The sequence below is a fragment of the Leguminivora glycinivorella genome, chromosome 1 (assembly GCF_023078275.1).
Source record: "Leguminivora glycinivorella isolate SPB_JAAS2020 chromosome 1, LegGlyc_1.1, whole genome shotgun sequence".
Classification (NCBI taxonomy): Eukaryota; Metazoa; Arthropoda; class Insecta; order Lepidoptera; family Tortricidae; genus Leguminivora; species Leguminivora glycinivorella.
The window spans coordinates 1,086,807-1,098,655 of NC_062971.1; the positions used below are offsets into that span (position 1 = coordinate 1,086,807).

Here is an 11,849-nt window from a genome sequence, read left to right on the forward strand (position 1 = left end):
AGTTACTTACAATACTCCTCAGAAATAATTATACAGGTCACATTTATACATATATATTGTCGCTATGAGGCGAACCTATACGTACGCATAGGGCAAGCATAAAACATCAAAAACTGTGTATATTTTTGAAAACAATGAAATCGATTTGTACCTATACAAGTTGACACAATTTTTTTTATATTGGTTTACCTAATACATATAAAACTCATATAATAGGTGCTTAAGTGTGTTCTGGCCTATGTTGCTGACAATGACACAGATGCATCTTTGATTAGTGTTTAGATTAGTTTAGATCTTTAGCTACATCTAGCTTGCTGGCTAGAATAAATAATTATGAAATGGTTAAGTTAGTTATAGAATAGACGGTCAACCAAATCTTGTTACTTGGCACTAAAAACGGCGCGAAATAACTAATAATAAGAAATATAATATCGGTGTACCTACCCCTTACATTTCGTTAAAGTGTCAAAAGGGCCTCTACGCGTTGGCTTCGGCACCGCACACGCCTCCCAAAGGTCCGGAACACCATTGTTCCGTGATGGGAAAGCAATAATAACTAATTCTACTTATTACTTAAAAGCTAACTAACAAATAGTTAATAAGCTTCTAAGAATATATGCATGTAGTTCTATTAGGTACATAAAAGGTGCGATTTTTAACATCAATATAATATAATATATATAATATTATGCATATACGACCGGTTTCGCGTAGTCGGTAGTGACCCTGCGGTCCCGGGTTCGAATCCCGATCAGGGCATTTATTTGTGTGATGAGCACAGATATTTGTTCCTGAGTCATAGATGTTTTCCATGTGTACCTACTTACATCGCCTTGGCATCGATCTATTCGCCGGGTTAGCTAGTAAGCTAGTTATTTAGTTAGTATTAGATTTAAGTTTATTGGTTGGGGACTGAAAATCAGCGGTCTCGCTGAGTCTCATCCATTTTACTGCACACACATCTGTAATTTTAGTTACTAAGTTTTTATAAGTCCTTACATGTCCATTTTGTGCTGTGATGGTAAATAAATATATATATTTTTTTTAATCTGTGTAAGAATGTCCTATAATATTTATTTATGTACTATATGTCAATCAGCTGTTCAAATTAATACATAAAACCAAGAACGATATAATACGGGACTGACAAAGTCCATACAAAAAAGCGTACCCATGAAATGTACTACGGGATTTTTAGACTTAAAACTAGATGATGCCGTTTCGCAGTCTGAAAGTGGCGAAAATCATATTTTCCCCAAATATTTTTGCGTGTTTTTATTTTTATAAGAACAAATGACTTAACCCTTTAACGGGCAAGACTTTAGTTTTCGCCAATATCTAAAAATGTCAATACACATTTGGTCTTTTTTGAGACCAGTGCCCCAAAAACATATTGTATTTATCAAAAAAAAATGTTATATGTATGTATGTAGTTATGATAGTATTTAATAGGTGGCGCTAAAAATCGCGGTACGATTCTTAGTATGAAGATTGTAAATGCTATATGAATAATCGTTGATGAAACATAAAAAAACTAATGCACATCATTTCCATATCGTATAAGTACCTATACCTATTAAGTAGGTATCGTATATGTTATTTAAAAAGTTTTCTTTCTATGACTTTTTTTTTTGTCCCCCCCTATTTAGTACCTCCTTATTTAACTGTTAGCATCATTTTTATTTATTATAAGTTTATTTTTAAGTATTTAGTTCAATAAGTTTTGTATAGTTATTATTAAGTTTTATATATTGTATATTTTACAGTATTGATAAGTTGTGCCATGTGATTAATGATTATGAATTAAATTTTAAAAAGTTAACACCTATTTTTCCACAGATCAATATTGATAATAAAAATTGCGAAATATATGATAATACCGTATATACCTGTTTGCCATCAACGTGGTATAAAAAAATGCAATTCTTAGCATTTGCACACTTAACAACCGGCCATGTTCTGGCCGGTTATTATTATTATTAAATATAATAATATTTGTATTAAGTAAGGTCGTGTCCTCGCCGGTAATCGAACGAACTACCGTTGCGTTGCTAAAGCCATTAATTAATATAATAGAAACGAGATAATAGCTATTAGCCATTGATTGATTTGTTCTTGAATTGTTCACAAGTTCTGAAAAAAAAAACGGTATTGATCGTTAATTTGATTGGACAAGAAATCTGAAATAGGTAGTTTAAGTAGGTAATTCTTTGCTTCGAATTTAAACCTTGTCACTTTGACATAAAGTGCACATGTCGAATACTAGTTCAGCGTCGAGCACTAACACTTTCTTATGAAATAAAACTATGGAAACGGATTGTATCGCGTATAATGAAGTCATAATGTAATGGTTGTAGATTATCATTACTCATAACTATATCTACTTAGAGATTTTCCTAGCACGAATGCCAAGTCATTGACAAAAAAAAACATCGACAATCTTTTTATCGACCTTACAAGGAGGTTATTAATTTCGCTTATTCAAGTTTTTGAAGGAGGAAACAGTCGAGAGCGGAACCTCGATTTTAAATATTTTTTCGCAATATCTTTTAACGGAGTTGTTCTTAATGGACATTTTTTTTTCGATAAATCTAGTTAATAACATTAGTATATTTAACTAAAATTCCGAAATTGAAAGGGGGTCTCCTTTCTATTTTAGCATTTTCGCTCCTGTATCGTCTTAACTCGCTCGCGCTATTATCTCGTCCCTTTCATTTACGCGAGAGCGATTATCTTTTGTGCGTTTCTATCGATAGGTGATAGTTCATCGCTTAGCGCTTTTGGTGGAGCCAGTGCCTTAAGGACCTGCGTTTCAAAAGTCTTGAATGTGTGCCAAAGGTATTAAGGATGTTAAAGAGCGCACTTGCTCGACCGGATTGAGATTGTAGTTTTGGTTTTCGAACCTGCAATGTTGCATGTTTTTACAGAAATCGCGAAGTGACTGGCTGACGTAATTGGTGACCAAAACAGCTGGTGACTTTCTCGCACAACGTACCAGCTTTGCGCCAATTGCGACACAGCAAGGAAATGTCACCAGCACCCTTGGTACAATAAAAATAAATAAATATTATACGATTTTCTTACACAGATTGACTGTGTCCTACGGTAACAAGCTCAAGGCTTGTGTTGTGGGTACTCAGACAACGATATAGATAATATAAAATACTTATATACGTAGAAAACATATATCCATGACTCGGGAACAAATAACTGTGCTTCATCACACAAATAAATGCCCCTACCGGGATTCGAACCGAGGACCGCGGCTTAGCAGACAGCTGTGAATGACTTAAGGGCCTATTTTTATTTTAGATTAAGCTACCTTTAGGTATGATTATTAGTCTTAGTTTATAATTATTTTGTACTAGCTTAATTTATGAAACAAATTAATATATGTATATATGTTTTAAGTAATGGACTAAGAGAATATCACGTAACAGGCGTTTTTTATGTTTTGGGCCGCCCGACCTTCCTCATTTTCTCAAGGATGAAACTTTGGGATAATGTAGAGATAGTATCGACGTAAAATGAGGAAGGTCTGGCGGCTCTGGGCTCTTACTCCATAAGTAAGCTAAGATAAAATAATTATGTTAACTTGCGAGGTACAAAATTGATTCCATGTTACAAATCAATTGACTTGAGTTTATGTACATACAACTGCCACAAGCAAGTATTTAGGTACAATAACATTATTACATGTACCTAATATGAGTATTTATTTATTTAATTTAATCGTATGGCTATAAACTGGTCGCTTACTAACAAACTATTATCAACTTAAGGACTACAATTTTATATCCAGCTTCTTCACCCAACGGGCTGCGTTCACATCAGGGCTGAGCAAGTCCAGGGAGTGGCCAGTGTATTTCCTCTTTGGGCAGTCATGAATTATGTGATGTATTGTCTGGGCAGAGGCTCCGCAGTCACATGTCGGAGAGTTTCTCCAGCCACACTTAAACATGTAGTCTCCGCAAAGCCCAAGTTCCGTTCTAAGCCTGTTCAACTGGCACCATTCCCGCCTGGGGGCCGAGAACCCAACTGGCTTCTGCGTGGGATCATAGGTTGCAACGTCTGCTCTAGGTGGATTTGCCTTCCATTCGTCCTTCCATCTTGCTTTAACATCGAAATCATTTTCCATAAGTAGTCGTGCTGTCTGGTAGGGCGGATGTCGGGATTTCAGACGGTGGCGTGGCGGGAACAGGAACAATATGAGTATGAGTGGGTACCACAATAAGCAGGAGAACAAAGAACAAAATAACAAATAAGTTAAGGTACAGCGGGTCAAATCTCGACTGGGGGGCAATTGTAACTGATCCATTTTTCCATTATTACACTATTATGTTGGGTTCTACACGTATCCACTGAACACGCCTACCATATATAACCAGTGGACACTCTATTCAACAGGGCTCGGATACCGGTTAAATTTTCAAACCGTTATCATGTACTTGCGGCAAAACCTTTAAATTTAGTTTTCGCTCGAAAAACCGTTATTTTTAAACCGGTTTTTAGGGGAACGCTTTCATAAAGGTTTCATTCGATTAACCGGTTTAGAACAAAATAAACCGGTTTATTCCGCAGCATGATAGGTAATACTGTTCTAACCAAATAAAAAAGTCGCTGCGTGAACGTAGGCATTTACGCGGCGCCGGTGCGTCTCACCACTCGTCGAATAAACCGGTTTATTTCGGTTAAAATAAAGTTCTCATAACGTTCGCGTTCTTTACAAAGTTCGGAGTAAAATCGAAATAAACCGGTTTTAACCGGTAAAAAATAAACCGGTTCCGAGCCTTGCTATTCAATAATGCAAACATTCTAAAACATGGAAAAAATGGATCAGTTACATTGGCCCCCCAGACGTCATTTGCCCCGCTGTACTACTTGTACTATTATATATTCTGTGCGCGTAGTCAATTAAGTTACTCCACAGACTCCACACAACATAATAGGTAATCATACATATCAATATTACTACGTTACGAGTCTCTGTTTTATCAATCGGACGTGATCTCGAGTACATTTGGCCGCCGCTTGCGCAGGCGGCAACGCGCGTGGATTCAATTAAGAAATTTTATTTTTAATTGACAAGTGTTGCGGTTCAGTATAAGTAATTTTAAATTTAGGCTATATTTTATTAGACAGTGGTGGTGATGTTCTAAAATTTGAGTGATTGGATGAAATTTAATGTTTATTTGGTGAGTTTAAATTTAAAAAAAAAATGTCTGGTTACGCTAATTACCATACCTAATTTAATTACATACTTGTTTAGTGTTTTACATTGTAATTTTGATAAAGGTAGGTACTAAATTTATTTTTCTAAGCCTTTCACAGAGCAAGTTGAACCTAATTTGAAATTAATGCAATATAATTCGTTCGCATAGCTTTATTATTTAAAGTCAATTAGAATTTAAAATGCTAAATTAATTAAATAATGTCTTAATATAACTTCTATTTAATGAGAAATCTCATAACTAAAACGAAACAAAGTATCAATATCATCTCACAAAGTTGACTGACGATATTGGATTACCTATGAATAAGTTATCTGGATTTAATGAATGCCACAGTCTTCTATTAATGACTATAGCTATTTGTCACGGCCTCGCCAACCAGAAAACTCTAAACGCATTAAGAGATATAAACCTATCACTTCAATAAGGCAAAGTTGTTACAGACGATATTAGATTTTTCAGAATTTGGGTCCCCCTAATTAGCGTAAGTTGTTAACAAAAATCAACTCGCTGTCAGTTTTGTGACGACAATTAAGCATAAATTCTGTCAAATTTTTTTTACATTCTGAATGTAGATTATCGCTTAAAGTTTATGTAATTAACACAAAAACAATATTTTTATTGAAATTTCACGCTTAATTATCGTCACAAAACTGACAGTGAGTTAATTTTTGTTAACATCTTTCGCTAATTGGGGGGTCCCAAATTCTGAAAATGCCCTTTATTCTGATCCCGTGAGCAAAATATGGCCTTTATTAAATACCACCTCATACGTGTGTAGGTAATAAGTTTCTTTCAAAAAGGCATTGCAAACCTCAACCTTATTTTATAGTTTACATATTGCAAGTTGATGTTATTGATGCAAATTCAAAATTCAAGTACATAGGTATTAATTTATCTCAAAATAAGCACACTTCTAATGCTCAGACATTAGACTTAAATTTAATTTACAACATCATAAAGAAACATACAAATAAATGGCAAATTGCTCGCAGACGTTTCTGCATGATAAAAAACAAATTTAAATAAATGGCAACTTACATTACTCTGGTACATGGAATGACCACTCTTTAATGCAAAATATTTGTTTGTTTCAGATTATATTCATTTGTTTATATATCTGCAAACCCATACGAGATATATACAGTATGTGGCTTGTGATAGGGGCGAAATTATCATAAACTTCCTAAATATTCCTAAAACAAGTCAAGAGGTAAATATTAATTTTTTAAATTATCGAGTAATGATTTTCCCCTTTACAAAATTGACATCGTCGTCATCCTAAACCAGTGATACTGGTAGTAGGTAACCAAAACAATGAAACGTATATATCATATTGGAAAACCACTTCACTTTTACCTTATAACTTGAGAACACGACTCACAATTGAATGACTAATAATAAAGGGGTTTTTTTCGCGGTGGGACAAAATACCGGTTCTGCCAAAATCATTTGTTTTTTGCTAAAGGTTACAAACGAAGATCAACCAGCCTTGAGTTGAGTATCTCACGCGAATCAGCCGTGACTGTGTACAAACAGATAATTTATATAAATAATAAAAGTGAATTGTTGTTGATAACAGATTTACTATCAGCAGATAAAGACAGAGACGAGGTATGAGAAGAAGACAGATGAGAATAAGGGACACCGCAAAAATGATAATTGACGTATGTAGAGCAGATTAATGTTGAAGGTCTTCATAAGGGCAAGGAACCGCGTTAAGATATATGCATAAAACAGATAAGATATGTGCACAAAATGAATTAACAAGCTTTATATTTGAGATATTCAAGCTCTCTTTGAAGACAGACGCAGATACAATCATCACTCAAGAAACTACAGCAAGTCAAGCGCTGATCCAAAAACGTTTATTAAATAAGCGCTAAGATGGTTCAAAGAGTATCAGACACGGAGAAATCAGTTCCCGAAGACACATTCTCCCAACTTCTAGGACAATTCGGGAAATGGCAACTAATAATCTTTCTGTCAGTGTTCCTCATCAAATTTGCATCAGGATGGGTGCAGATGACGATACTGTTTCTAACACCTAAAGTGACTTATTGGTGTGAGGAGTTTCCAGAGAATCATACGGGGGTTATAGCCAACGGGAGTTGTTACAAGGACTGTGTGAAGTACGCGTATGACACGAGTCCTATGGAGAGTACGATAGTGTCGGAGTGGGATCTGGTGTGCGATCGGGCGTGGATGGCCAGCTTTACGCAGATGATGCTGCAGTTGGGGATATTGATCGGGAGCATCGTTTTTGGATTTCTTTCTGACAGGTATGTAATCGTAGATGTTAGTCCGTTTTCACATTTCGCGATCCGATATCGGATGTCGGAATGATTTCCATGGAAAAATCCAAGATGGCGCCTGTAATGTATGGGATATCGGTCCGACATCCGATATCGGATCGGATCATGTGAAAACGCACTAAAGCTTTAAGTATGTTTAACCTGGCAATAAGTTAATTCGAACTTTCGATTAGACATTTCTATAGGAGTTCAAACCTATAATACCTACGTATAATATTTGTACTTGTACATGTACAGTTGTAGTGCGAAAAGGTTTTCCTTCGTATTCTTACGGAAACGGACGAACGTGTCATGCTATTTCAGCCAGTCTCTGTACAAGACGCACTAACACTGTCTGAACCAAGTAGCCTGACAAATACGACCCTTTCCGGAAAAATACGCAGGAAAACCTTTTCGCACTACATCTGTACACCTGGGGCCCGTTTCTCGAAAGGTACAAGTCTTGTATTACAAGTGTGTTTCCATGACAACCCATACGATTTGACAGTTCGCGCACTTGTAATACAAGGCTTGTACCTTTCGAGAAACGGGCCCCTGGACTTACGAGGATACAAAATTGTTTACATTAATTAAAACATTAAAAAAATACTGTAATTAATAGTTATACTGTCTTAACTGACAGATTTTAAGCGTTAAAGATCACAGCCGATCAAGATTTTATAACAATTTAGGTTTCGAATCAAGTTCAATTTTACACAAGTTCAGATTTTTAGCTTTATGATTATTGTATTAGACAACGAGTGCTAAAAGAACCTCAATCTAAAATTGAACCAACAATTTGCAGATTTGGCCGCCGCATAACCTTCCTCGCCTCCATCATCGGCCTCGTTCTGTTCTCGTTCTGCGTCCCCTTCTCCCCCAGCTACCCCCTCTTTACCCTCACCCGCTTCCTCCTCGGCTTCGCCACCGCCGGCACCATGGTCATCTCCTTCGTCATCATCATGGAGGCCGTCGGCCCCAAGTACAGGGAGGCCTTCGGCTGCATCTTCCATATCCCTTTCATCTTCGGACACCTCACTATACCAGTCTTCGCATACTTCTTCAGGACTTGGCAGTCGTACACGTTGGCTATAGCAGTTCCTCAAGTGGTGTACTTGAGTTACTTTCTGATAATGACGGAATCTCCGCGGTGGTTGGTGAGCGTGGGGAGAGTGGACGAGGCCACGGAGATTGTGAAGAAAGCTGCTATTATGTGAGTAGTAATTAACTCTTATCTTTCCAAAACATGCCCTTCTGAAAGTTCACACATTGTACCTACATGACTACCTAATCAAGAAAAGCTAAGTGGCAAAATGAAAAATAATTTAGAAACCGACCAATAGGTACAATCTTTGGTGGTGTAAATTATACACGATGTTTTTTAATCGGTGGTCAGGTAACATTTTTTCTGAGTATCCGATGAGGATCACGTTTAAGTCATGCCTACATGGATACAAATAACAGGATAAAATAATCATTTACCTCTTAATACGACGTAGTTGGCTCTCAACAAATTAGCTGCACTGCTTTTGAATCAGCCTTCCGCAAAAATATATTTGGAAACGACTTACAACATTATGTAATAGGTACTTGAATTAACTCAAAATTATAGTGTACAGCTTAATCATTATCATTATCACATTCCAGGAACAAAATGCCAACGGAGAAGATAGAAGAGACCCTCAAGAAGGTCTCCCACGAGCTGGTGACCCGCGAAGCGCCGAAGGTCCACTACGGGGACCTGTTCCGGCCTAACCTGTGGGTCCGGACCGTGTGCGCCTGCGCTCTGTGGGTCATCACTGGGGTCACGTTCTATGGGGTCAACCAGTACATCAGTCAGACTAGCTCAAGTTTATATATTAGTATTGCCGCTGCTGCTGTCATCCAGGTAAATGTTAGATAAATAGGTACCTGTTTATAAATATTTTCGTAATGGCGCCCTAAAGACAAAGGTTTTAAAATGAAAGAAAGTTAGACTTTAAGTTGGACAGTAAAACTTCAGTGATAACGGTAAAACTTCAGTGATAACTGATATATAAGATTAGGTATTATTATTTATCGTACATCAGACAGGTCTCAACATAAGACTAAGCTGGTTACTTATAGAATTTCAAGGCATCTGTCAGTTTTGATACTAGTTTTGAAGAGATTTCATTGCTTAATTTTCATAGTTTTAATATTTATTTTTAGTTTTCTCTCATAGTTTTAAATGGGACTTAATCACGTAACACTTACATTTACGATACCAAACATCGAGCCAAATATAAATGAAAGTGTTACGCGATTAAGTCTCGTTTCATTTTAAAACTACAAGACTTATACCGTTACTTTCAAATCAAAATCTCCTATTCCAGTTACCCGCCAACCTGCTCTCAATCTGGTGCGTCCGCACGCTCGGGCGCAAGGCCACCACCATCGCCGCCTTCGCCCTCGGCGGCCTCTGCCTGCTGACCCTGGGCGTCGTCGGGGACAACTTCTGGCTCAAGTTCACGCTCGGAACATTAGGAGTCAGCTTCATGGCTATAGACGCTACTACCATCTATATATACTCCTCAGAACTATTCCCTACAGTGGTCAGGAATATGGCTATGGGTTTATGTTCTGTAGGGATGAGGATTGGATCTATGGCGGCTCCGTTCATTTCCAACTTAGCGGTGACCACGCACCATGGCTGCCGACGGTCATCTTTGGATTTGCTCCGTTGATCGGAGCGGCTATTTGTCTGTTATTACCAGAAACTAAAGGCAAGAAACTGCCGGATAATTTTGAAGATATTGAAAGCTAGAAATTCAATGATACATACCACATGGAGTTATGAGTCCCTGGGAGTTGTCGGGGACAGCTTGTGGTTCAAGTTCACACTCGGAACATTAGAGTCAGCTTCATTGCTATAGACGCTGCTCCTCAGATCAGAACTATTCCCTACAGTAGTCAGGAATATGGCTATGGGTTTATGTTCTGTAGGGATGAGGATTGGATTTATGGCAGCTCCATTAATTTCTAACTTGGCAGTAACCACGCCATGGCTGCCGACGGTTATCATTTGCTCCGTTGATGGGAGCGGCGACTTCTCTGTTACTATCAGAAACTAAGGGCAAGAAACTACCGGATAATTTTGAAGATATTGAGAGCTAGAGTGACACATAGGACAAGAAGTTATCTAATACTCTGCCACCATTTATCAATACCTACTCATCAGAATTGTTCCCTACTGTGGTAAAGAATATGGCCACGGGACTGTACCTACTCTGTGTGGTTGAGATTTGGGTCTTGTTAGCTCCGTTTATTTCGAAGGAAAGAAGCTACCGGACTATTTTAAAGATGTTTAGACTTTTAGAGTTAGTTTCAGTGCCATAAATATGGAATGAATTCGCATAGCGGGTTATTAGCGGGTTTATGACCGAAAAGTGTCAAATGTGATTCAGATTTGAAAGCACTTTTGAGAAAACGAGAATAACTCATAGGTTACTTTATGTCGATAAACATTATTACTACTATTAGTGTAATAGTTACAAATATAAGAATTGAAATAATTTTCTTTTATAGGTAAACTAATCGATATTTTGTGTAAAAAGGACTGTACCGCCTTGAATTATCGTTATTAGTAATTGACATACATATTTACATATCAGTAGGGTATCTGTAACAAGGGCACCTAGGTGTTCTTAATATTTAAAATAAGGAAAATTGTATATTTACTATAAATTTAAATACTTTATTTATACTTAGTAGTAAGTTATTTGTACAAATTCATAGCAGAATAAAAGGGACCATTTTGCTCAAAAATATTTCTAAACTAACGTTACATAAGAATATAAATAAAAATTGTTAACTACTTAACTTATAATAGCTAAACTTAGAATAAATCTGCCATTTTAAAGCAAAACGATATATACTGTTGGTTATCAATAAAGCGATATTATTATTTTCATTATACTTTCCCTATGAAATCGACAACAGGCAATGTTGTACCTACCTTTTGATTGGAAATGGAAGATACATAATAATGTTATCTAATATCACAATATTATTTTAGATCTCACATAAGACTTTATTAAGTAAATTTTAAGGTAGCTGTTATTGATAGATCATAGAATATTCTATCAATGTATTGTACCATTCATTTATTAATTTTATGCAGAGAGGTGCGACTTGCAGGACCTGCCCGAAAAAAATATAAAAATAAAATCTGTGTGTTGTATTTTTTCTGATCAAACACTAAATAAGTAGAGTTTGGAACTCCAAAATATTTAACTTTTTTTGTTATCACGCTATATGTACCTAACGGGTGAATGTCCCGCCCTTGGTAGATAAGATTACTATA

The 11,849-nt window shown here is 36.6% G+C and overlaps 1 protein-coding gene across 1 annotated transcript; it reads left to right on the forward strand.

The window, feature by feature from the left end:
• Nucleotides 1-5,004: 5,004 nt before the first annotated feature.
• On the forward strand, nt 5,005-11,719 carry LOC125228216 (organic cation transporter protein-like). The gene is given in 6 exon segments (XM_048132700.1): nt 5,005-5,195; nt 6,329-7,513; nt 8,331-8,738; nt 9,173-9,413; nt 9,880-10,185; nt 10,188-11,719. Coding segments are annotated over 5 exon segments (1,473 nt in total). The 5' UTR covers nt 5,005-5,195; nt 6,329-7,118; the 3' UTR covers nt 10,311-11,719.
• Nucleotides 11,720-11,849: the final 130 nt, after the last annotated feature.